The 27117-nt window shown below is 47.0% G+C and overlaps 1 protein-coding gene across 2 annotated transcripts; it reads left to right on the forward strand.

The window, feature by feature from the left end:
* erbb2 (erb-b2 receptor tyrosine kinase 2) lies at positions 1-26989 on the forward strand. Of its 2 annotated transcripts, XM_077000985.1 has the most exons (28): positions 1-297; positions 10761-10912; positions 11301-11469; positions 12019-12159; positions 12329-12397; positions 12593-12708; positions 13457-13598; positions 14156-14284; positions 14615-14741; positions 14827-14900; positions 14994-15084; positions 15529-15731; positions 15904-16036; positions 16429-16519; positions 16808-16962; positions 17454-17498; positions 17626-17764; positions 18066-18188; positions 18972-19070; positions 19344-19529; positions 20046-20201; positions 20482-20557; positions 20671-20817; positions 20923-21020; positions 22647-22835; positions 23337-23694; positions 23973-24332; positions 24454-26989. In XM_077000985.1, the coding sequence occupies exons 1-27, from the start codon at positions 222-224 to the stop codon at positions 24293-24295; spliced, it is 3807 nt and encodes a 1268-aa protein (XP_076857100.1). In that variant the 5' UTR covers positions 1-221; the 3' UTR covers positions 24296-24332; positions 24454-26989. The 2 variants fall into 2 exon arrangements, with proteins under 2 accessions (XP_076857100.1, XP_076857099.1); XM_077000984.1 differs by having other exon boundaries at positions 23973-26989.
* Positions 26990-27117: the final 128 nt, after the last annotated feature.

The following is a 27117-nucleotide window of genomic DNA, read 5'->3' on the forward strand; positions in this document are numbered from 1 at the left end:
TGTCACGGGAGCGCGCCTGGCCTGGAACACGCGTTACTACCCATACTGACAAGCGGAGCGCACTCGTTCTTGGCAGGAAGTTGTAGAGATTCAAAGGAAAAATACAAGAACATTTTAAACGGCTCGGTAAATACCACAACACGGAGTGAGTGGGCTTCGTCTCCCCGAAGGCATTACAAGTTAACGAATCAAAGACTATGGACTAAGGGCGGTCTAAACAGATGGAGGCGGCAAGAAGTTTTCGGTTTGTCTGGGTCCTGGTGATTTTGGGAATTGCGAGAACCGCAGGGAGAGAAGGTGAGTCATGTTCCTGACTTTAAAAAACTCACAAACTTTATGAAGGAAACGCTATCAACTGGACCAGTTCTACAGAGATTCGACTCCGTTCGGCTAAGAGGGTCGAACCGGACCGTTTAGTACGCCTGCTGGGCTCCGGTTGCGACAGCAGTCGTTACTTTGCGAAGGCTGCGTCACTCCGCGCGCCCTGTGTTGTGGAGACTCGCAATTTATTAACCACTATTGATCATACGGATCAGCGCTGACGCACAGACGACACAGGCAGCCCACGGCAGCTGAACAGCGCCACAGCCAGCGGACTTTGAAAACTTCCTAGGAATTCCGGACCCTGAATTCCAGATAGTTTCGGGGTTAGGTGGGAGTAGATTGCGTGCACAGTAGGAGTTTTAGTGAAGTGTGTCCAGCAAACTCGCTTTGCAACTTCTGGCTAACAGTAAGCCGTGATCGTGACAACCTGCAATCATGTGCATTGTAAACAAAGCTGGAGGTATAGGGTTAGTTAGGTTAGACAGAAGGTAAACAAGCGGTGATTAGACGTGTAAATCTCAGCTTTATTCATAAAAGCAGATAAAAAAGAGATTTGTTTTTCAGCTGTGCGTGATGTTTGTTAAAATTGTAACACGAATTTCATTGCTGGTGCCGGTTAAATCTCAGTATTTCAATAAATGTTTGTTTGATTTTTTTAATGTTTAGTCCAATACCATGTATGTCTGGCCAAACTGACGAACCGTGCACCTGTTAGGAGGGGATTTTCCTCAATACAAGCCCTGCTGTAGGGAGTCCTGCTTATCGGTAATCGGTATCGGTAATAACTGCTTTTTACACGTATCTGATTCTGAATGTCCACATTACTCTCACATGCGCTGCAAATATACGTAGGCAAAGAGAAACAGTGTTGGTTCAAAGAGAACATAGCCGTGGCTTTGATTTCAGAGTTCTTAGAAAAAAACTCACAGATGCAACAAGTAAGATCATATTATTGTTTACGTTAGAGTTACGTTTCACTTTCCCCACAGCATTTCTGATTAACTTTCCAAAGGTGGTTTGTTTAGATCATCACCTTTTCATGTGGTGTAAATAGCATGGCTGTATGCGGGTTATTTGTGGTTATTTGTGGCTGTATGCAGGTAATTTAAATGTTTCTCTGTAGTGCAAAGCGCACGTGTTGCATGTGCTTTGGTGAGATGCAACGAATAAACTGTTGCATGTCATGCTGAAATGTAAATAAAAATATAGGACATAATTGGAGCTCGCACTCCTGCACGGCGCATCGCACACACATATACACGCACAGGCGCGCACACCTTCATGGCTTGAGTGAAAGGGTGTTTCAAAGGTCGTGAGTTAAAACGCTAACTGTGTCAGAGTTCTCACTGCTCACCTAACAGCCTTGGCGTTGCACGTAGATTTAAGCGCGTGTGTGCACTTGTTTGCGTGCATCTTACTGAATTGAACAATTGAATAAGCGTCACCTTGCATTGACACTGCGAAGTATTTTCGCTACGCAGCTGAGAGGGACTCTGTGTCCTTGAGAAGTTCATCGGCTCAGCTGAAGTGCGTGACAAGTTGTTGACCAGCAGGACACAATAAACAATGCTGAAGGCTTAACATATTTAGGAGTGTTATTCCCTACTCGCGCTCCCAAATTCAAAACACTCCAAAAACAACAAAAATGTCACTGTATATTGTTTTGCTGTTACAGTCCTAGAATATCTTATCAAAGGTTGTGTCAATTGCATGTTCGATCCATTTTCTACTAGTTAAACTGTAACTGTTAGTACTACTAGTACAACTTAGCTACTGGAACTAGTTAAACTAACTGATAGTACTAGTACAACTTTACTGCTGGTGCTAGTTAAACTGTAGTTAATACTTTGCAGGATATTAATGACGAAGTAGGAGCAGGCATATTCGCAAAGCTCTGCATTGTATCTTTGCTGCTGAAACGCTACTGCAGCTAACCTCTAGCATTCAGGCACCTGGTTACAGACCAGTAGCTACCCAACCTTGATCATAGTAGCTGCAACCTATAGCACCACAGCTGTGCCGTAAAAGAGCAATCCAGCAGCTATATCTCAGTGTTCTTTAAGGGGCCCCTAAACACCTAAACAGTGCTCTTAAGAAAAGAATGTCACCACACACACCCAGTTTGCTACCTGTGCCAAGGACTACTAAAATTAGTGAGACACAGAAATGTGTTTCAGGGAAAAAAAAAATAGTGAAATGTTTTGTGGCATGGCGGTATGTGACTGTTGGCTTTTGATTTGAAGACTTTGCAGAAAGACATGTGTTACATAAAGAAAGTAGTTGGTTCTCCCAGAGAGAACTACGAGTCTTGATAAATCATCTTTTTTTTTGATGGTTTAAAACAAACTATGTTTTTGTTCTTAACCTCTGTGATTGGAGTTTGTTTTTTGTGTTAGACTAACACAAGTTTCACATAGCTTCAGATGTAGTTTAATCAGAGGGCTCTGGGCCATCCTGGAAACTGAACCTGATTGTGTCTGTGTTTTCCTGTCATCCATAAGACTGCAAGACTTCTATCCGACGTGTGTGACCGCGAGAGCCCGGGTTTGAGCAGCAGGCTTTGGCCTACGCTTCTTAAGGACATTACGATGATTAGATTTGTCATTATCACAGATTTTGTTTTAAAATGAAGAGCTTTGAACAACAATGTATGCTAATAGGTAGAAATTATGCTATTTCGCTGTGACTGAAATGCAGTGAGTTGTCAGCGTGAAATGGCTAACGCAGCACAATGTGTTCGCCGCATTAGCAAAGCATGTCAGTATGAAGTCAGCTGACTCAGGCTCTGTGATGGCTGAACTAAACGATGTAGCTTCCATCTGCGGGAGCCCTCTGGTGGAGGAGACGTCTGATGGAGGAGCCCTATGGTGGAGGAGCCGTCTTGTGGAGGAGCCCTCTGATGATGGAGCCCTCTGATGGTGGAGCACTCTGATGGAGGAGCCCTCTGATGGTGGAGCCCTATGGTGGAGGAGCCCTATGGTGGAGGAGCCCTATGGTGGAGGAGCCCTCTGATGGTGGAGCCCTCTGATGGAGGAGCCCTATGGTGGAGGAGCCCTCTGATGGTGGAGCCCTCTGATGGTGGAGCCCTCTGATGGTGGAGCCCTCTGATGGTGGAGCCCTCTGATGGTGGAGCCCTCTGATGGAGGAGCCCTCTGGTAGAGGAGCCCTCTGGTGGAGGCTTTCTGTTGTCAACAAATCACTCGAACGTCCCTTTGAGTGACATCTAGGCCTGCACAACTGTCAGCAAGTGTGATATTAATCATTCATAAATGTAGGTGCGGTTTTGTTTGTGATTATACTATATACATATCATATTTCATTTCCCAAGCTGGCCATGGAGTTTAACAGTGCAGATTCAGCTCTAGCTTGTGGTCATATTGTAATATATTGCAGCTTACAGCTGTAGTGTGATGTAAATTATGACTGTAGTTATGACACGCTTAAAAGCAAGTCCTAGAACATGCACCATTATCATTGAAAGGTTTTTGCATCCTTATTATTATTATATGATATATTGTTGTCAAAATGGTCATTGAACATATATCAGTTGCATTATAGAGGGTAAGAGGGTAATTATAAAGGGTTGGTCTTGTTTAAGGGTCTTGATAAAGTTGTACAATATGGAGAAAATGCCTTGATATAATAAAACTATAGATTGTGTCTTATTACATGTTATTACATGATTTATGCTTTGGATTATGTGAGCACTGTGATTGGTTAAAAGACTTGACAGTGTATAAGAATGGCTTAGACCCTCCCAACACACAAGAAGGAGTGCTGTGATTTGTTAGTTCATCCATTTGCACACTGCAACCTTCAGAGATATCAGTAGCTAATATTCCAAGACTGCAATGTTAATTAGAAAACATATAGGCTGTATTGTATGAAGCTGAAGTTCCTGCTTTTGTAACATGACAGGACCTCTCTGGCCAAATGAGAGTCTGTACCAGTCTACATTGCTTTATTGTAGAGTGAAGAGGAGATGGATCTCTGTGTTGGTGGATCTCTGTGTTGGTGGATCTCTGTGCTGATAGATCTCTGTTGGTGGATCTCTGTGTTGGTGGATCTCTGTGTTGGTGGATCTCTGTGTTGATGGATCTCTGTTGATAGATGTCTGTGTTGATTGATCTCCGTGTTGACAGTGGGTTACAGGAAGGAGATTTGTCTGCTCAGTCAGGTCTGCCTGTTAGTCATCGTTCAGATATGTTTGGAACACCGCATTTGTGTGCATGCATGTGTACTGTACATGTGTGTGTGTCTGTCTGTGTGTTCGCGTGTGGGTGCATGTGTACATACACGCATCGCTGGCAAACTCGCACAAGTCCAGATCCTGTTCTTCCTGTTGGTTGAGCAATACTCGTTTGTTCAATCATTGTGTGTGTGTGTGTGTGTGTGTGGGTACTGAACAGGCTCATTTCAGGCTCCTTAAGTGTCTAAGAAGAGTAGCAAGCAGTTCAAGCATAATGCAATATAAAACAGTGCTGTAGTATTAAAATATTGCTATAGAATTACATTTTTAACAGTATTAAAATATTATTAAATGGTATCATAATAGTGCTATAGTATTAAATAGTATTTAAATGGTTAAAACATAATTTTAGAGAATATGAGATGTTACGTGCGTATAGGGGTCATCCTGGCTGATTTTGGAATTGTTTTTATCTGAGATGCATTTAATATGACTGTTAGTTAGCTAGTTACTGTAATCAATTTTTTTTTTGGTTGTATGCTCGCTGCTACTGGACATTAAACACACACAATCATTGGAGATAAACCACTATGCTGTTCCTGTGCTGTGGACACATTAAAGGCGAACACAGCAGGCCTGACTTGAGACACTGCTCAGATTGTCTCAAAAGTCATAGTTTCTGCTCAGCTCAGTTTTGCAATTCCTGCTACCATGACTGACAGGGCTTCAGCTGAAGCAAGCTGATCCCAGGTCAGTGCAGCAGTGCTCCGGTGCGTTGGTGGAGGTTATCGGTCTCAGAGGCAGCAGTAGTGTGTGAGAGGCAGACAGGGCTTCCTGTCTGGCTGGCTGCCGAGTGCAGGAGTGGTGTTGGGCCGCTGTGCAGGTATATGGTGCTGCCGAGTGCAGGAGTGGTGTTGGGCCGCTGTGCAGGTATATGGTGCTGCCGAGTGCAGGAGTGGTGTTGGGCCGCTGTGCAGGTATATGGTGCTGCTTTGCATATGCTGCCCTCCCTCTCTCTCGCTCTGCCTTACTACAGTCAGCTGTCTGACATCAGGCCGCTCACATCAAGGCTTTTGGTGCAAAGGTTCTGCAGTTCTGTCCACTGCAAATGTGAGCACGTTTTACAGTCAGGGTCATGTTCAATGAGCACGTTTTACAGTTAGGGTCATGTTCAGTGAGCACGTTATACTGTTAGGGTCATGTTCAGTGAGCACGTTATACTGTTAGGGTCATGTTCAGTGAGCACGTTATACTGTTAGGGTCATGTTCAGTGAGCATCATTGTCTCAAAAGGCTGGGACTATGAACTCTTAATCTGACTCACACAAACACACATACACATATAAGCATGCTCGCGCACACACACATACATACATAAGCACACACATACACACGCACATACACACACGCGCACACACACACCAACACATACACACACCAGACGTGATGGTATGCAGTTTGCTGACCTTCTTTCCATATGTCTGTGTACTGACTAGCAAAGTGTTTTAGTGGACCAGACATAATACAGATTTGCCAAGACAATAATAGCCTTTGTTTAGTCACAAGGTGTCTTTAAAGGTCTTGTCTTTCTGTCTCTGGTGTGCATTGGTCTGTGTGTGTAAGTTGCATGTTGCAGAATTAGGTACATACATATGTACATACTTCAGAAATAATTCTTTCTTGTTAAGATTTAGAATTTACTGAGTGTACCAAATGTGTGCTTGTGTGTGTGTGTGTGTGTGTGTGTGTGTGTGTGTGTGTGTGAGAGAGAGAGAGAGAGAGAGAGAGAGAGAGAGAGAGAGAGAGAGAGAGAGAGAGAGAGAGAGACATTTGTGTCCATGTGCTCACTGACTTAGATTCAGGTTCCATTTGGTTGTTTGCCGGATTGCTGGGACGACTGTGAATGTTGTTACTAAGATACCAGAGTGCTGTGCGGCATGCATGCGGGGGTATTAGTGTGTGGGAGCAGGGTTAGCGTGTGCGAGTTGAACCGCTCGTCCGGGTGTCAGAGATGTGGTGGTGTGGGGACTACAGCTAGGCAGAGAGAGAGAAGAGAGGGAGAGAGAAGTCAGATGTAAGAGGGCAAAGAAATGAAAGAGGAACAAAGAGAGGGATGAGGGAAATTAGAGGAATAAAGAGAGAGAGAGGGACAGAAAAAGTGAGAGACGGGGGCAGGGAGTGGGGGAGGAGAGGAGGAGAGGAAGTGTCTGGGATTCTATTCAAGGCCACCAGCCAGCCCCTCCACACACACACACACACACACACACACACACACACACACACACACACACACACACACACACACACACACACACACACACACACACACACACACAGACACAGATAGCCCTCTGAGGGAATTTTAGGAGGAAGGGTTATGGGGGGTGGGAGATCCATCCTAGACCCCAGCTGGTTGGAACAGCAGAGTCCCTCACTGTCCTCAAACGCCACGTGAGACGCGTCTCTTTGCACTGGAATTAAACTTAATCAGGCTCTTAAAACATTTTTTTTAACTTTTGCACTTGACCTGTCGTGTTTAGTAATTCCTCCAAAACGGTGCTGTAGTCTTTAGTGCTGCATTGTTTCCCTTATTCTAGGGAGGAGCTCTCGCACTTGGTTGTGATTATGTCTCAGTTTAGACTTTAGTACTCTAAGCTATATGTGCTAGAGAAGTAGAGGGTTTGAGTAGGCATATAAGCGCTGTTGTTGTAAGTCCCTCTGGATTGAGAGCATCAGCTAAATGCGGTGAATGTAAATGAGACATGGGCAGCGTTCAGGACAGGCTTCTCTTCTTCTGTCTGAGACAGCCAAGCCGTCTGGAGTCAACATCACACTCTGGTATCAGCTTCTCCAGGAAACAGAGCAAACACACACTGCTTACACCGACAGCACACTGCCAAATATGTCCTATTAAATCCTCACAAATTATAGGTCTACTTTTATCTTCGTTTTATAAGCACTGTCCTGCATTCAACATGACACAGTATATCCAAATATTGCCACTGCAGCATAAATATATGTAGAATAGGAGCCTTTTGATCACTGGTCTATGAGAAACCCCAGGGAGCTGCAGGAGTGATGGGAGGGGGTGTGGCTTAGGACAGACACCAGTGTAGTCACCATACTGTGCAAAGGCCACAACATGGGTTAGGTAGAAAAAGATGATGATGATGATGATGGTTATAGAACTTAATGACAATGTGATGAGCTGAATGTTGACTTGAGCATAAGTTGCAAGTGGGGTAAGCATGTTTGGTGGGGTGAGCATGTTTGGTGGGGTGAGCAGATATGGTAGGGTGAGCATGTCTGGTGGGGTCAGCAGGTCTGGTGATCAGGTCTGGTGGGGTGATCAGGTCTGGTGGGGTGATCAGGTCTGTTTGGGTGACCATGTCTGGAGTGGTGAGCAGGTCTGATGGGGTGAGCAGGTCTGGTGGGGTGATCATGTCTGGAGTGGTGAGCAGGTCTGGTGGGGTGAGCATGTCTGATGGGGTGATCATGTCTGGAGAGGTGAGCAGGTCTGATGGGGTGATCATGTCTGGAGAGGTGAGCAGGTCTGATGGGGTGATCATGTCTGGAGTGGTGAGCAGGTCTGGTGGGGTGAGCATGTCTGATGGGGTGATCATGTCTGGAGAGGTGAGCAGGTCTGATGGGGTGATCATGTCTGGAGTGGTGAGCGGGTCTGATGGGGTGAGCATGTCTGATGGGGTGAATCTGGTGGCTGGTCTATAGCTGTTTCTGTGCCGTTAACATCATGCTCCTTTACACTGCATGGTTGCATAAATGTGTTCTTATGAAAATGGTTTTATAGGAGACATTGGTCTACACTGTAGAATGTAGGACAGTATGCGTACACAAGCATGTATTGTACATGCACACACACACACAGTTTGTGAAGATAATTAGTGCAGAGCTCTCAGGAGGCACAAGAAGACAGACGTGCTGCCAGACGTGCACACACACTTGGTGCTGTCATGATAAGACTGCCATATCTGCTCTGGGTTATAGTCCAAACCCTTCAGGAGGGCTGAGAACGTCCGCTTGGCATTTCCCACATGATTCCACTTCCTGTCGTGTGTGTATGTGTGTGTGTGTGTGTGTGTGTGTGTGTGTGTGTGTGTGTGTGTGTGTGTGTGTGTGTGTGTGTGTGTGTGTGTGTGTGCGCTTGAGAGAGAGCGAGAGAGAGCATACATGGGACCAAATGTCCCCAGTTATATATTTTTTTGTAAAATGCCAAACAAGTGGTTTGTTTTTGAGGTTAATGGTAGGGTTAGGATTAGGGTTTAGATTGTGTGTAGATGTAGAGATAAGGGTAGGGGTAGGATTAAGGTTTGGGTTAGGATTTGGTGCAGATGTAGGGTTAGGGTTTGGGTGCAGATGTAGCATTTAGCTGCAGAAGACATTATTTCTAAGGAAGATTCCTACAAAGAAGATAATAAAGACTGTATGGCTATGGCAGTTTGAATGTGTTTATATTTATTTAGCACTTTTTACAACAGCTATTGTCACTAAGCAACTAGGGTGTCCAGGCCCCCAGTGTCCAAGCCCTAGTGAGCAAGCACAAGACAACGGTAGCAAGACTAACCTCCCCAAGAGCATGAGGCCTGAACTTTGAGAAGAACCAGCACTCAGAGGCCTGAACTTTGAGAGGAACCAGCACTCAGAGGCCTGAACCTTGAGAGGAACCAAATGAAGAACCCGTCCAGCTGCAGTGTGCCTGATCTGCAGTGTGCCTGATCTGCAGTGTGCCTGATCTGCAGTGCTCTTGAACTGCAGAATGGCCATCCTGGAAATATTATTTGTATATATTTTTATTTATTGTTTGAGAGTGAGATCCATAATTACATCAGGGTCTTTAATGGTTAAGGATGTTGTGAATGATCATCATTAATTACATACATTAATTACATCAGATGGCGTACTCCTGCCTGTAGGCCAAATAAGAGCACTTCTGTTTTGTCAGAATTAAGGGAGAGAAGGTTTCTCAGAATCCAGTGTCTGATGTCCTTTACACATTCCTCAATAATATTAAGCTGATAATTGTCCTCTGGTTTGGCTGAGACTTGTAACTGTGTGTCATCAGTGTGGCAGTGGAAACGAACACACTGTTTACAAATAATTTCACCCAGAGGTAGCATTTATAAAGAAAAAACAACGGCCATAGAGTAGACCCCTGTAGGTCACCCAAACAAATCTTGATAAATTCTGAAAAGTCTCTCCATGTTTACAAACTCAAAGGTCAGTTCCCCTAAATCCCAACCTTTTCATGTCTCTATAGTAAAATATTACATTATACTTTATATAGTATCAATGCTGCACTGATATCAAGTAATGCAAGCAGAGACATCCATCGTAGCAGAGGCCAACCTCTTTAGCTACTTTTCTCACAGCTCTCTCAGAATGTTGATCAGGTCTAAATCCTGACTGAAGGACATCATACATCTGGTCCTGATTCAGGTATGATCTTAGCTGATGATGTAGAGCTTTTTCTAGGATCTGAGAAACGAGGGGAAAGTTTGAGATGGGCCTGTTTTTTAATAGTTGGTGAGGGGATTGATTAGCTTTCTTGATGATGGTTTGATTAGGAGGCTACTAGTTAGTGCATTAGATGGATATTAACAAATGCTTGATTACCTCATTACTCCAGTAAGTGTGTGGGCAGTGAATCTAGTAAGCAAGTGGAAGATTTCAAGGAGATTAATTACTGGTATATTACTTCAGGCTGTTAGACTGGAATAAAAGACTAATGTCTTTTTTGACATTTTACTGATGCTACTTTAATGGCCTGACAGCACTCATTGAAAAAACTAATAAAGTCATTACAACTATATAATGTTGGAATCTGAGCTTTGTGTTCATTTATTCCTAAGTAGTTGTACTGTTGTACTAAATAAAATGTGTGTGTGTGTGTGTGTGTGTGTGTGTGTGTGTGTGTGTGTGTGTGTGTGTGTGTGTGTGTGTGTGTGTGTGTGTGTGAGTATTTGTGAGTGTCTGAGTGCATGAAGGTCAGTGATAGTGTGTGAATGTAAGTCATTGTGTAGAGTGTGTGTGTGTGAATCTCTGAGTCCTGTGTCCCGTATGTTAATCCACGGTACCCGGAGCCTCATTGTGGCCCATAATCCCTCTTCAGTTCCAGTTGGATTGTGTTGTTATTTCTCAGTAGGACGTGAATCCTTGTTAGTGCTGGACTTTAGCATGGACCAGAGTTTTGAGCTCATCGCTCACACTGTGATTGTGTGTGTCTGTTGCAGTATGTCTGGGCACTGATATGAAGCTAGCCTTACCCTCCAGTCTGCAGAACCATTATGAGATGTTACGGCTTCTTTACACTGGCTGTCAGGTCGTCCATGGCAACCTGGAAATCACACACCTACAAGGCACACCAGACCTGTCCTTCCTCCAGGTAAGTGAGTGATGGTGCTCATGTTGATACTAGTAATGTTTTATGTTGATATTGATGGTAACGATGTTGACGTTGATGGTAACGATGTCGATGTAGATGATAACAATGTTGATGGTAACGATGTCGATGTAGATGATAACAATGTTGATGGTAACGATGTCGATGTAGATGATAACGTTGTCGGTAACGATGTCGATGGTAACGATGTCGATGTAGATGATGACAATGTTTATGAAACCAGTGTTGATGGTAATGATGCTGACAATCATGGTAAGTGTTGCTTATGGTACACTATCAAGGTGATGTTAATGGTGAGCGTGAGTATGGTGATAATGGTAATGTTGATGATGATGAACCTGGTGACGATGTTGACGGGAACTCTCCGCAGGGCATCGTGGAGGTGCAGGGCTACGTGCTCATCGCTCGTGTCTCCGTACCCGTGCTCCCGTTGGAAAACCTCCGCATCATCAGGGGGAGTCAGCTGTACAACGCTAGTTATGCTCTAGCCATGCTAGACAACCCAGGCATCAAGACCCTACGACTCCGCAACCTCACAGGTGGGAAAGGATAGCACTGGGGGTGGGGCATCATCAACTCAGGACAGAGCATTAAGAAGTGGGGAGGGGCATCAGAGACCAGGGGTGTGGCATCAGTGTCCGAGGGTAGAGCATTAGGGAGTGGGGTGGGGCATCAGTGACCATGGACGGGGCATTAGGGAGTGAGGCGGTGATCAGTGTCTGGGGCAGAGCATTAGGGAGTGGGGTGGGGCATCAGTGACCATGGGCGGGGCATTAGGGAGTGAGGTAGGACATCAGGGATGGAACCATTTCTGAACACAGAACTGTTGAGAGCTCAGTGTAGTATGTGACCAAAAGGCTCATGTAGCTCACAGTGAGGGTGGTGTCCACCATGTCTACTTCCATATGCACATATCACTACCTGGTGACTGAGGTGATTGGTGGTAAATCTCACACACTCTAACCACACTCTCCTCTCTCTCTCTCTCTCTCTCTCACTCCCCCACTTCCCCCCTCCCTCCCTCCCTCTCTCTCTATCTCTCTCTCTCTCTCTCTCTCTCTCTCTCTCTCTCTCTCTCTCTCACTCAGAGATCCTACTGGGTGGCGTGTATATTCGGGGGAACCCTCAGCTGTGTTTCCCAAATCCCAAGAAGATTAACTGGACCGACATAGTGGGCGGGCAGCAACTGGACGCAAAGTCACTGTGGCTGCAGGAAGCAGCTCCCTACTGTGAGTGGGGGCGGAACAGTCCTGGGAGGGTTATGATAGTGGGGTGGGTGTGGAAGCCGGAGGGGTGGGTGTGGAGGCCGGAGCGGTGGGTGCGGAGGACGGAGGGGTGGGTGCGGAGGACGGAGGGGTGGGTGCCTGTTCCTGTCGTAATGCTGCTCTGCCTCCACAGGCCTGTCGTGTTCATCAGCCTGCGGGACCAGAGGATGCTGGGGGGAGACCCACATAGACTGTCAGACATGTGAGCACCGCCTCGGGTTTTATCCACCGCCCAGGTAGCAACACAGAAGTAAAGATTCAGCTAGCAGTAGCAGAACCATATATGAATAATGTGTGTGTGTGTGTGTGTGTGTGTGTGTGTGTGTGTGTGTGTGTGTGTGTGTGTGTGTGTGTGTGTGTGTGTGTGTGTGTGTGTGTGTGTGTGTGTGCGCTCCAGTGACCCACGATGGCTGTGCGTCAGGCTGCCTGCGCTGTAAGGGCCCCAAGCCGAGTGACTGCTGCCATGTGCAGTGTGCAGCAGGCTGCTCTGGACCCAAAGACTCAGACTGCCTGGTGGGTGGAGTCTGATTGGTGGGTGGGGTCTGTCTGGTGGGAGTAGTCTGCTCGGTGGGTGGGGTCTGCCTGGTGGGTGGAGTCTCTCACTAGTCCAGTAGCGTGATAATAATATGACTGGCACCACCTTTTCGTCACATAGGTACAGTGAGTGACTTGATCTGTAATCATTGTCTAGATCTGTGATCATTGTCTAGATCTGTGATCATTGTCTTGACCTGTGATCATTGTCTAGATCTGTGGTTTGTCTTCTAATGGATTTTAGTCACACTGGTCATATTCACAACAAGCTTTTAACAGCATATTTATCCTAGTTTAAGGCCTCTCCATGAGGGATTCATAGAACATTTCTAATACATACATATAAGACATATGTAAACAGAGGAGGTGGAGACAGCTGTAGGCACTGTGAGGCCTACAGTTGTTGACATAAGCCTTCATAAATGTCTGTATTTGGCATATGAGTGTGTTGTGTTGTGGATGGACTATATGGTCTCGAATAGAGACTTCCAAAGGGTTACCTGTTTTTATCTCAATATGTCACACAGGTGTAAGAAATGTTACATTTTTCTCTGTGGTGAACAAATGCTGATCTCTGCACAACAGCACAACAGTACTCAGTACTTATAAACCAACAAATAGTACTCAATTCTTATAAAGCAACAAACAATACTCAGTACTTATAAACCAACAGTGTTCAGTGTTCAGTACTCAGTACTTAAGCTTTTGCTCTTTATGTCTTCCACAGGCTTGCCGTCACTTCAATGACAGTGGGTCATGTAAAGACAACTGTCCGCCCCCCGTCGTCTACGACCCGATGACCTATCAGTCCAAGCCAAACCCCAACAAGAAGTTCAGCTTTGGGGCCACTTGTGTGAAGCAGTGTCCATGTATGATCCAGAGTTTCACCGTTATATCACTGTGTGCCATGACAGTCATATGCCCCCCGTGAAAATGTTACATATTAAAAAACATAGTGACCTCAGTGTGAGTTCATCAAGACTTGATCAAAAAAAAAAGAGGTTATCAAAACACAATGAGACAATGTCCATGCCACACAATGCCACACCAAGTCTGCTTTGGAAAACTTTTCATAGGGCCACATTTTTTGTTAGTATTGCAAGTACCATATTTTAGGCTGTTAAACTACATGGTGCAACACTAATTAAACTTGTCATCCATCTAATGCACTAATGTCTTTGATCTACTTCGTGGGGCGTTTGAGCCCCTGCTCAAGACACGGAACTCTAGCTGACCAAAGTGAATCTGGTTAGGTGCACCAGCTTGAAGTACATTTTGTAATATTGTAATCTAGAGAATGCCACAAAGAACCAAAACTCTTCTTCTTAATGTACTACTATCTCTCTCTCCTCTTTACTCTCTCCTTTCTCTCTCCTCTCTCACTCTATTTCTCTCTCTTTGGCCCTCCATCCCTCCCATTCTGTAGATAACTACTTAGCCATGGAGGTAGCCTGTACCATGGTATGCCCAAAATTTAACCATGAAGTCATCATCAAACAGCCAGATGGCCAGGAGACCCAGAAATGTGATAGATGTGATGGTGACTGTCCAAAAGGTAGGTGTGTGTGTGTGTGTGTGTGTGTGTGTGTGTGTGTGTGTGTGTGTGTGTGTGTGTGTGTGTGTGTGTTCATAGGTGTGCGTAGGAAATGCCCGTGTGTCTGTGTGTGTATTTGCGTGTGTGCATGTATATGAGTGTGTGTGTGTTGCAATGAACACAGGGTGTTGGCAACCCTGAATGCTGTCAAACCACGTCAGGAGACCTGTGGACCAAAGAATAATTGTGTACTTCAGAAGAAGAGTGAAATAAGGCTTCCTTCGATTCTTTATTCAGTTTGTGTGTGTGTGTGTGTGTGTGTGTGTGTGTGTGTGTGTGTGTCTTGGTCAGTGTGTTATGGTCTGGGTATGGGAAGTCTCCAGGGCGTATCTGTGGTGAACAGGTCCAACATCGGCTTGTTCAGCGGATGTGAAAAGATCTACGGCAGTCTGGCCTTCCTCAGCGAGTCCTTCAGAGGGTACGTGTTCACTTCCTGCTCGGAGGAGCGAGCTGTCTGGCTCCCTCGTTCCTCACTGCTCACCTCTGTCCCGTTACCTCTGCAGGGACCCGCTGACCAACACATCCGGCCTGCAGCCAGAAGACCTGCAGGTCTTCCACACCTTGGAGGAGATCACAGGTAACTCACCACTGGTCCAGCTCTGCGGCTCCCAGTTGCTGTTCTGTGCTGATCCCAGACCTGCTGTAACGAGCTTGGCCATGTGTGCCGCAGGGTACCTGTACATTGAAGCGTGGCCGGAGAACTCCACAGACCTGAGCGTCTTCCAGAAACTGAAGGTCATACGGGGACGAATGCTTTACAAGTAAGCTAGCCCGCCGACTTCGCCATATCTCTCTATCTCACTCCTCAGACTCTCTTGCTCTGGCCCCGCCCACACCTCCACCTCTCCCCAGCCCCCTTCACTTTCGATTGGCCCTGACCTGATTCTTAGTCTAATCTCGCCTCGTGCCTTCTCACAGGTCCCTCCCGAGCTTATTTCTCTTCCTTGTTCCTTTTGCGAGCCTGTTTCATGTCCCCTACTCCTTTCTCTGCTTCCCTCTTCCTTAGTGCCTGTCTCTGTTTTTCTGACTCAGCCAGGCTTATCAAACTCACGGCTCATTAAAGTGAATGATTACCCCCGTCTGTGCCAGGTTGTCTGACCTCTGACTAGCACAGCACAGTTTAACCACGAGACTTAGCCACAATGGCCCTGACAGAATGCCCCCCCCCCCCCCCCCCCCCCCTTTCCCTCTCTCTCTCCTCACAGGGGGGTGTTCTCCCTAGGGGTGCAGTCTCTGCACATCGAGTCCCTGGGTCTTTACTCCCTCCGCAGCGTCAGTGGGGGTCTGGTGCTCATTCACAATAACTCTCTCCTGTGCTACACGTCCTCCCTGCCATGGGCCAGCCTGCTCTATCCCAGCCAGGAACTCAACCTCATCAGTAACAACAACCAAGACCCACGGGCCTGCGGTGAGAGCTGTGTGTGTGTGTGTGTGTGTGTGTGTGTGTGTGTGTGTGTGTGTGTGTGTGTGTGTGTGTGTGTGTGTGTTTGTGTGTGTGTGTGTTTGTGTTTGTGTGTTTGTGTTTGTGTGTTTGTGTTTGTGTGTGTGTGTGTACTCATCTCTGTGTGTTGTGTGTTCAGTGGCGGAGGGGCGTGTGTGTCACAGGCTATGTGCAGACATGGCATGCTGGGGTCCGGGTCCAAGCCAGTGTGTGTCCTGTGTGTCCTACAAGCGTGATGGCGAGTGTGTGGAGGAGTGTAACATCCAGCATGGGTAAGCACACAACGCTGGCCCACTCTTCTTCTGTTAGGAGCCACAACACACACTGTAAGCTCTGTGCAGTGTTCTTCCACTGCACGTGGGAACATGGATCAACTTGGACAAAGAGAAGTCTGTTTAATCCGTATTTATCTCAGTTTTATCTGTATTAATCACAGTTTAATAAGAATTAATCAGTATTTATGTCTTTGGAATTTAATCTCATTTCTGTATCTGTCTTACTGCATCGAGATGCAGCTTTCCAGAGTGCATGTCAAAGTCAGATAGACAGCAGATGGCAGTCAGGCAGACAGTACTGTCCCTGATACTTTTACGAGGGCAGTGTCTGGGCCTGAGACTCACCTCCGCCTGTGTGTGGCTGCGTGTGGTTGTGTGTGGCTGTGTAGCTCTGTCAGGGAGTTCATCGATGGCCCCTCCTGTGTCCCCTGCCACTCAGAATGTCGTCCGATCAATGGTTCTTCTTCCTGCACTGGCCCGGTAAGTTGGCCTACACACCCTGAAATCAGTATCCGAAAGTGTATATTTTAGTTTTGTTACAGTTGACTTCATAATTGATATATAAATGTGGGGTTCGCTCATGAAATAAACACCCTGGAACAGCTGGGGTCTGTTGAACATGAGGTTAGCTATGCAGGACAAGTACAGCAGCATGCAAGTTTTTAATTGTTATAGTTGAAACCTTGAAATTGAGGCGTGTCCAACACCTTGGCCACATGGTGGCAGCAGTGAGCTTCCCTGACATTGAAGTGCTCCGTTTGCCTGCAGAGCGAGACCGACTGTGTGGAGTGTCTGCACTATCAGAATGGCGAGGCATGCGTGTATCACTGTCCCTCCGGCGTGAAGGACGGACAGCACACCTTGTGGATGTATAGCAACGAGAGCAATCACTGTGTGCCCTGTCCAACCAACTGCACCGTCACGTAAATAACTCCTCCTACCTACACAGCTCTGCCTATCTAGCTCCACCCACAGCAAGGCTGGTCCCAGTGGGGCTCTGGGTTGTGTTTCTTACTCAACAAAGCATCCCCAGTACAGAGCACCATCAGATGATGTCCAGTCTGCATTGATAGAGGTGCCACTCAGATGTCCTTAAAATATCTAGTTCCATGAAAATTACAAAAAATTGTAATTAGACATTTGCAGACAGTCTAAATTGCTGTCATTTCTAGTAAACATGCAAAGGTAAAATCCTAAATTAGATACAGGAAAGACCAGTTGAATAAGACAGCAACCTACATGAAAGGCTTACTGAACGTCTGAGACAGGCGATTATGATCCCAATGTTACGACATACTGGGAGAATCAGTGTGAATGCACATGAAGCTTCAGTAGTTCTGAAGGTACTTAGGAATTCATGAGCATCAGATCTTGTTGTTAGCACTGATTACGTGTCTTTTTTTTCTTCCCACAGTTGTCCTCAGGATGAAAGAGGGTGTCCAGTTCACCAGAAACCTGGGTAAGCTCTCATCTCATTATAAGAATCATGACTTTTATTATAAAGAATCACAACTTTCAATCACAACTGTCAGTGTAGTCTTGCTGGTTTGTCATGATTTAAAAGGTTGTTGCCATCCTTTCTGCAGGCCTGGCACCACGATAGCAGCCGTGATTGGTGGAGTGGTCCTCTTCCTCATTCTACTGGCTCTGCTGGTGTTCTACATTCGCCGACAGAAAGTGCTGAAGAGAAAGGAAACCATGAGGAGAATCCTCCAGGAGCACGAGGTCACACGCACAGCATTCTGAGTTCTATACTACAGTTCTTGAACCCTGAAAATTTGTTTTCAAACACTGAATGACATCTTAAACTAAGACATAATCATGCATAAAGTAGACCATGAGGGAGCAAAAAACAACCCTGTGACATTCGATGGCTGCTTACACCCCATAGCAGCAGAGCCCTGAGCCCCCTGTCTACTGTTCCAAACCTTCTCCATTTGGATAGCAGGACTCTGATTGTAGATCCGAGAAGCCTTTTTTAATTCTTTCATTTAAACGTCTGTGGGTGTGGTTGTTGTTGCTGTAGCTGGTGGAACCACTCACTCCGAGCGGAGCGATGCCGAATCAAGCCCAGATGCGCATCCTGAAGGAGACGGAGCTGAAGAAGGTCCGTGTTCTGGGCTCAGGAGCATTCGGTACCGTATACAAGGTCAGTCACGCTGCTAGCAACCATGCTAGGGTCACTAGCAATGTAAATGTAAATGTGCCATATTTTGTCAATTGTGATTTTTCACCGCAATCTAAATTTGTCCTCCGCTTTTTACCCATCTGTGCAGTTAGAACACACACACACACACACACACACACACACACATACACACATAACAGGGTAAGACAGTCACCGAAGGTCAGTCAACATTCATTAAATTAAGATAATTTTTTCGCAAAAACTTAAGTTGTTAGTTAATTTAGCCTTAAAGTACTTTTTAAAATGAGAAACAAAAGCAAAACTCCAGTAAAATGTTACGCCATTCTAGGAGAAAATACAACTCAATTTAAGTTTACTGTTATTAAACAAACACAAGAGTAAGAAAAACACCATCTGAGTTGTAAACACTTGCATTTCTGACCTTTATCACACACATCAGTGCATTAGTATCAGTATCTTTGATCAGTGCCACAGAAGATGCAGGATTAATGCTTTAAAAGCACAGCAGCATGTTGAAGCGATTGCTCCTGAAGCACCTCATAAAGTGTTTTACATGCACAACATTTTCAAAAACCTGACTGAGTAAGAGCAGGTGTCCCCGAGCTGTTGTCTGAAAGTGTCCCCGAGCTGTTGTCTGAAAGTGTCCCCGAGCTGTTGTCTGAAAGTGTCCCCTGAGCTGTTGTCTGAAAGTGTCCCCTGAGCTGTTGTCTGAAAGTGTCCCCGAGCTGTTGTCTGAAAGTGTCCCCTGAGCTGTTGTCTCATGCTGTGTCTGCACACCTGCAGGGCATCTGGACTCCTGATGGAGAGAGTGTGAAGATCCCAGTGGCCATTAAAGTTTTGCGTGAGAACACATCCCCCAAAGCCAACAAGGAAATTCTGGATGTGAGTTGGTCACTTTTGTCTGTATGCAACATTCTGGAAAAAACGTGTGGGTGTGTGTGTGTGTGTATAGATACATGTGTGTCTGTGTGTGTGTGTGTGTGTGTGTGTGTGTATGTATGTATGTATGGATACATTCATGCATTCATCGTGTGTGTGTGTGTGTGTGTGTGTGTGTGTCTGCTTATGTGTGCGTGTGTGTGTGTGTGTGTGCTTGTGTGTTTGTGTTTGTGTGTGTGTGTGTGTATGTGTGTGTGTGTGTGTGTGTGTGTGTAGGAGGCCTACGTGATGGCGGGGGTAGCCAGCCCCTACGTGTGTCGTCTGCTGGGGATCTGCCTGACCTCCACAGTGCAGTTAGTCACCCAGCTGATGCCGTTCGGCTGCCTGCTGGACTATGTCCGTGAGAACAAGGACCGCATCGGCTCCCAGTACCTCCTCAACTGGTGTGTGCAGATCGCCAAGGTGAGCTACCTCCCCCACTGCCCCATAACCACAGCAGGCGTCTCTATCACAGGTAGAGACAGACAGGTACCCATACTTACAGACTGTGGGCTGTAGACATAGCAGGAAAGCAAAGTGATAGGAGACTTTTTTTCATTTTTGTTTAATTAGTCTCTGTTTCAGTCAGTGTGAAAAAAAAAATTTATTTTAATCTATAAATGCCTGTAGTACGTGACTGAGCCAGAATGAAAGCGACCAGTCACTGCCCAGCAAGGCGGTAATGGGTCCTGGAAATGAGCCCAGCACAACTCCCATTGGACTGGAAATGAAAATGTGTTTAATCAGAACGTAAGGTGTGAAGGGGAAATATAGGTCAAGGAGTTCTTTTAATCTGAGATCTGGCCTCGCTAGCGTGGGACGTGAGAGACGTGAGGGACGTGAAGGACATGAGGGACATTGGGCGTGAGGTACGTGAGGGACATGGAGTGGTCGTGCTCACTGCCGTCTGCATCTTTGTGTTGGGCTTGATGACCTCAGGGGATGAGTTACCTCGAAGACGTGAGACTGGTACACAGGGATCTGGCTGCCCGCAACGTCCTGGTGAAGAGCCCCAACCACGTGAAGATCACAGACTTTGGGTTGGCCCGGCTCCTGGACATAGATGAGACAGAGTACCATGCAGATGGGGGAAAGGTGTGTGTGTGTGTGTGTGTGTGTGTGTGTGTGTGTGTGTGTGTGTGTGTGTGTGTGTGTGTGTGTGTGTGCGCGCGTGCGTGCGTGCGTGCGTGCGTGTTTCTGTTTGTGTGTCTGTATGTTTTTCCTTTCTTTGCTATATTTGGTTTTGTGAAGGAACATTACACTCCTCCTTCAGAATGACGGCACTGTTGTCTGTGCCAAGAACATATCAATCCAAACCTCCTGTCAACCAAACAAACAAGTGTGTGTTAACTGAGCATGACTGCTCCTTCTGCAGGTACCTATCAAATGGATGGCCCTGGAGTCTATTCTGCACAGGAAGTTTACTCACCAGAGTGATGTGTGGAGTTACGGTCAGTGCATTATCAGCATATCACTATATTCATTATTAATGTGCCCATGACTTTGTGCATTAGCGTGGGTCTAAGATTATGCTGTGGTTAGTCCTGACTTCATTATGACACAGGGGTCACCGTGTGGGAGCTGATGACCTTTGGCATGAAGCCCTATGACCTCATTCCGGCACGGGACATACCAGAACTCCTGGAGGGGGGGGAGCGCCTGCCACAGCCTTTCATCTGTACCATAGATGTTTACATGATCATGGTCAAATGTATGTCTTTTAAACCACTATGGTCTATGGTTTAAAGAAGTGCCATTAGTTGATTGATTGATGTAGATAATTGAGCTTGGTCTGATGGGGTCATTTGATCAATAGGTTGGATGATTGATCCGGAGAGCCGACCCAAGTTCAAGGATCTGGTGAGCGACTTCAGCGTGATGGCACGTGACCCTCCGCGCTACGTGGTCATCCAGGTCAGCCTGCAACACACTACACCGTGCTCTCTACATGGGCACGTCTCCACCACGTTGCCATGGGAGGCAGACACCTGACGAGCAGGTTCCCAAGGCAACCTTATACCCCCTTCCAGCGGGTGATGACTCATTCAGCGTAATTCAGTGTGTAGCTGTCCTTCCACAGGCAGAGTGAGAGCTGTTTCTCCCTAATGATCATCTACTGTACGGCCCGTTCTGCCTGCACTGCCCATAATTAACGTTGACCTTCCTCAGCGTGCCTGTAAACAAGCACTTCAGAATCTCACACCAAGACGAGCTCAGATGAAGCTCTGGTATGGTGGAGGTCTGGAGTAGTTTTTCGAGTTATTAGACAGGGTTTTGGCACAGTTCCCAGTGACTATCTAACCTTTACAGGCCTGTTTTTCTGGTCTGCAACACTGCAGATGAAGGCGGGTAGAAACATCGAAAACAACGCTGGACGTAAACAGGACCATGCCGCGCTCTCGTGGCAGACGCGTGCTGCTCCCGTGGAGGCCTCTGGGAGGGGCGGACGCAGCCGCTGCTCCTTCTGGTGCACATTCTCCTGGTTGGGCCTCCTCATGAGGACACGTGGGTCCAGAACAGCAGGTGGCTGTGACTGCCCCGTTTGCAGGGGAGACCTGCAGCTCAGATCACTCACTGACCTTCACAGACACGTTTTGGGGGCGACGCACGCCATCTCTAGGAAACCGCATTACCACACGTGAACGTACTGTCCCTTCACACGTGAACGTGATGTCCCTTCACTGGTGAACGTGCTGTCCCTTCACACGTGAACGTGCTGTCCCTTCACACGTGAACGTGATGTCCCTTCACTGGTGAACGTGATGTCCCTTCACTGGTGAACGTGCTGTCCCTTCACACGTGAACGTGCTGTCCCTTCACACGTGAACGTGATGTCCCTTCACTGGTGAACGTGATGTCCCTTCACTGGTGAACGTGCTGTCCCTTCACACGTGAACGTGCTGTCCCTTCACACGTGAGCATGCTCCCTCGGAGAGACAAGTTGAATGCTACTTGATAGGAAACATGCGTGAAGGATAGAGTGTGTCAGGACTCAAACCTCAAACCTTAAACCTCAGGACTTTGTGTAGGTGGCACGAAGGCAGATTTAGATTTACAGTGTTTATTTTGGCAGAATCCTTCATGTCTGCTTTTCCACGTTATCAATACACCTTTAATGTGTTAAGGACGCATTTGATGAAGTGCATCTGTGTGGGTTTGAAAGTGTGTGTGTGTGTGTGTGTGTGTGTGTGTGTGTGTGTACTATGTGGAACCCCACTCTCCACTGTGCCCCCTGCTGCCTGTCGTGGTACTGCAGTCAGTACTTGGTTGGTGCAGGAAGATCTGTGTGAGGTTGACTATATAGGTCCCTGGTATTAGATGAGGGAGTAAACATGATCAATCTTGCGTTGAACCTGAATCTGTGACGTATTTGACATCTGAAGAGTGCTGAGAGACTCTCTGTGTTGACCTGTGATGTGACCAGGTCAGCACCAGGTCTGCTCCTGCTAGCTGTGTCTTATTGCTGTTACTTCACTGCTATGAAGAAGGAAAACATTCTTAAGTTTGAAGTTAGGATCTCCAAACATTTTTTTCTTCCAGAATGATGAGCAGATTCTGAGCCTGTCGAGTCCGGTGGACAGCCAGTTCTTTAGAACTCTGCTGGAGGAGGAGGGCGGGAATGTGAAGGAGCTCCTGGACGCAGAGGAGTACCTGGTCCCCCAGCCAGGCTTCTTCAGCTCACCAGGACAGAGCTCAGGCAACGGACCCAGCAGACACCACTCCCACAGGGTCAGCCCTGTCTGTCTGTCTGTCTGTCTCCTACTCCCACAGGGTCAGCCCTGTCTGTCTCCTACTCCCACAGGGTCAGCCCTGTCTCTCTGACTGTCTGTCTGTCTCCTACTCCCACAGGGTCAGCCCTGTCTGTCTGTCTGTCTCCTACTCCCACAGGGTCAGCCCTGTCTGTCTGTCTGTCTCCTACTCCCGCAGGGTCAGCCCTGTCTCTCTGACTGTCTGTCTGTCTCCCACTCCCACAGGGTCAGCCCTGTCTGTCTGTCTGTCTCCCACTCCCACAGGGTCAGCCCTGTCTGTCTGTCTGTCTGTCTCCTACTCCCACAGGGTCAGATCCTCCTACTCCCACAGGGTCAGATCTCTTTCTCTCATGCAGTTAAACTCTGCAGCAGTCTAGCTCACTAAGAATAAGGCTTTACATACTGTCTTTACATACTGTCATACAGTGTTACCTGTCCTGGAAACCATGTGACATTTTTCCCCTTTTTGATGCCCAATCAGAGCACAGACCTGGGCTTGGAAGTGGATGGCATGCCAAGTGGGAGGAGCATGCAGTCATCAGTCAGCACACTGGGGCGGGGCCAGTACCCGACATTTTCTGTAGGAGCCACAGCCAATGGAGTGTGGGGTGGAACCCAATACCCCTCGCTAGTCCGGAGCACCTCCTACCGTTCTGCTGGTGGCCAATCAGACTCTGTGTTTCTGGATGGGGGCGGGGAGGAGGGTGGGCCTCCCTCCAGCCCTGGGCGCTACAGTAAAGATCCCACTTTCCCCATCTACATGGATGGAGACCTGGAGACCGACAGCCCTGCTGGCTACCTGTCACACACACTGCCCCGGAAGACACACCCACAGCCAGGTGAGCAGCTGTGCCCTGCAGTGCTTGGTCATGTCAACGTCATGCACATTTCCTGATGCTAGCAGCACCTTGGTCATGGGTCCGATACACCTGTAGTGAGCTGCGGATAGGAGCGTCTGCTGAACTGGAGGAGAGAATGTTCTGAAGGATGGTTGGGATTGTGTGTGTTTTTGCCAGAACATTCCTCCCCTGATTTTGTCCTTTTGTGTGTAGATGTTGCTAGTTCTACAGATTGGCCAAAAAAAGTGACATGTATCCCATGGTTCCTCTCCCTTCAGAGTACGTGAACCAGGACGTCCACTCGGAGCGACCCAGCACGCTGCCCCGTAAAGCAGGAGAGAGGCGCGTGCCCAACGGCCTCGGGACAGGGCACAGCGTGGAGAACCCGGAGTACCTGGTGCCTGTCGGGAGCACCACGCCTGCCTTTGACAACCCCTACTACCTGGACTCTCTGGCCACGGCCAAAGTCTCAAGAGGGGCATCGACGAGTGGCGAAGGCCCCACCCACAGGCACCTGAACGGCTACGTGACCCCCACAGCGGAAAACCCAGAGTACCTGGGGCTGTCAGAAACCTGGAGTGGCCCACGAGATTACACCTGAGAGAGAGAGGGAGAGAGAGGGTGAGAGAGAGAGGAAGGTACACAGATCGAGCTCTATGGGCATGTATTTGTATGAGTGAAATATGAAAGAAAAATTTGGTATGAATGATTTTTAAATGAGTGCATGAATTAAAACTATTTGGTGCTTTACTGTTTAAGGACATTTGGGTGATGTAGTCTACAGGAAGCCATTTCTCCCAACTTACTTCCCAACCACCACTATATATAATGTAGCATCATGCGTGTGGACTGGCCAGACGTCTACTCTTCATTTAGACCGGCATGGATGGATTGCTGTCAATCATTTTTGGGAAAAATACATTTGAACTCCTTAAAAAAAACATTGATGGACACTGGAGGAAAATGGTACGAGCCAGGTTAAGATGAACATGGTACGAGCCAATGTGGGTGTTATGAAGCAACCAAGAATGAAACACATAAGAATGTATAAAAACAACACTGGATATATCTGGAAATAACTGCATAACTGCTAGACCTTTTCTTTCTCAAATCATTTAGAATTTTTGTTTCATGTTTTGCACGGTTCAGCTGTATTGTCTTCAGGGCTGTGCTAGTTTAAAGCACAGGGACTCGAGTGGTCTTCAGGGACCATACCTGCTTCTCACTGTCTGTGTGAGCGTGAAGACGTTGAGGACAGTCTGCTGTGCCATGGCCTGTGTGCTGGGGTTAGACTGAGCAAGCACCTGTCGTGCACATGTGTGTGGGGGAGGGGCCTTCTTCATGTAGGTGATACACTGATGAAGCTGAAGCACAGGGCTGGTCGGGGGATGAGGGTCCACCACGGGGGACAAGGGTCCATCACGGGGGACGAGGGTCCACCCCGTGGGACAAGGGTCCATCACGGGGGACGAGGGTCCACTCCGTGGGACGAGGGTCCATCACGGGGGACGAGGGTCCACCCCGTGGGACTATGGTCCATCACGGGGGACGAGGGTCCACTCCGTGGGACGAGGGTCCATCACGGGGGACGAGGGTCCACCCCAGGGGTCCCTGCTGCCCACCAGCCCTTTCAAGCCCACCGGTCCTTCAGTTCTTCCCTTTCTGTTTTATTATTTATCTGGCAAACATTACGGCAGCTTCCGTGTTGTCCTACGTGCGCTACAGTGTGTAGCGTGAAACTAAGTTCTCCTAACGCTGGTGTGTGTATTTCATAACTGAGTCTGTATAAGGTTTTTTTTTTTCCCAATCTGCATTGTTGCAAAAAATATTGTCAGTATGCAGAATGACTATTGTGCACTATGGGAGTATTTCCAAAGAGGTTTGTTTTATGCAACAAATCTATACTACAAGCACAAAGACAACTTGCCTGTAGTGGTTCCCCCTGGTGGTCGGTGAGCAGATCCGTCCTATGTCCTGGACGAGTCTTTCTACCACTCCCCTTTCAGGTCCTGCCCCCTTTCTCAGCCGTGCATATGCATGAGGACGACCTTGCAGCTGCATATTTGCCAAGCAACCAATGGGAATGCCAGCTCATTTCCATGTACGAATTGCAGTGACCCCTGGGTGAAAAACAACGGTGGCATTGTTGCAAATTGCAACATATGACGCCTGTTAAAATGGCCACACTCTTCTTTCTCTGGTCAGTGTGTCACCCCCTCGTCTTTTCACGTCATTCACACACGAGCTTTTGTTAAACCTTTTTGTATTAGCGGGTGAGATTAAGGACACCACATCATTTTATGGATGGGGCGGGATTGTTGAATATTCATTTATTTAAATGAATGTGTTGTTTCACACTGACTCAATCTGTAGACGATTAAGGTGAAAAGCTGGCTGGTATTCATTAACTGAGTCACTGGGAAATCCAGTGGAACTCTGTTGCATGTTAAGTACAACTTAACATTAGATACAAACAATGGCTGGTTTGTGTCACACAGTAAGGGGTGGGGCTGAGGCGTGGGGTTTGTTGCCATGGCCAACCATGCTTAGCATGTTCTTTAGACAGATTCACAAACGTTAGCAATAATCTCAAGACATCATGTTTACGTTGTCACCCATCTTGAATGCAGAGCCTGACAACTGTGAAATTGTATTCTGTGACTATAAACTAGGACAATCTTGGATATCCCTGCCCAGAAAGTCACTCTGCTTTTGTCCATGTTATTTTGGTACAGTGGTTGTTAGGAACTAATATGGATCATCTAAATTCATCATCGTGAAGAGACAGCAGGCATATGTTTTAGTGTTATGTGGTGTGGATGCTATGCAGTTTCTGGGCTTTGTGTTCTAGTGCCCATGTACAGTGGCATAAGCTGACAGAAGGGAGACAGAACAGACCACTGTAGATGAACTAAACACACAGCACATTTGAAGGAGTTGTCAAACTGATGTCTCACAGTCGTGATTTTTAAGAAGTACCTGTATCTTGTTTTATTCATGGGGGGAGGGGGGCGTTTTATTTGTACATTGTTATGATAGAGCTCCTTGAGTAGTTAGTGTGCTGTGATGTATGTTCTTTCTGCTGGGAGGTGATGAATTCCTGTGGTTTAAAAAGAATTACCATGTGTTTTGTAACCTTCCAGCTTAAATCTTCAGTCAGTTGTCAGAACTCAGAATGGTCTCCAGTATGTAATAATTTTAAAACCATGTTTGTAATAGGCCTTGTCTAATTTTGTAAACAATATTTGTAAAAGGCCAAATGTGTCTTGATGTAATACAAGGTACGTATTCCGTATGTGTTATGTTGTGTTATTGTTAGTCATATTCGGGGGGGGGGGGGGGTGGCGAACGTAAAATGGACACAAATTAAGTGTTATATCGCGATCTGTCGATCGTCGGTGGTTGCGCCAGAGCGAACTAGTA

Source organism: Brachyhypopomus gauderio, chromosome 3 (assembly GCF_052324685.1).
Source record: "Brachyhypopomus gauderio isolate BG-103 chromosome 3, BGAUD_0.2, whole genome shotgun sequence".
Lineage (NCBI taxonomy): Eukaryota > Metazoa > Chordata > Actinopteri > Gymnotiformes > Hypopomidae > Brachyhypopomus > Brachyhypopomus gauderio.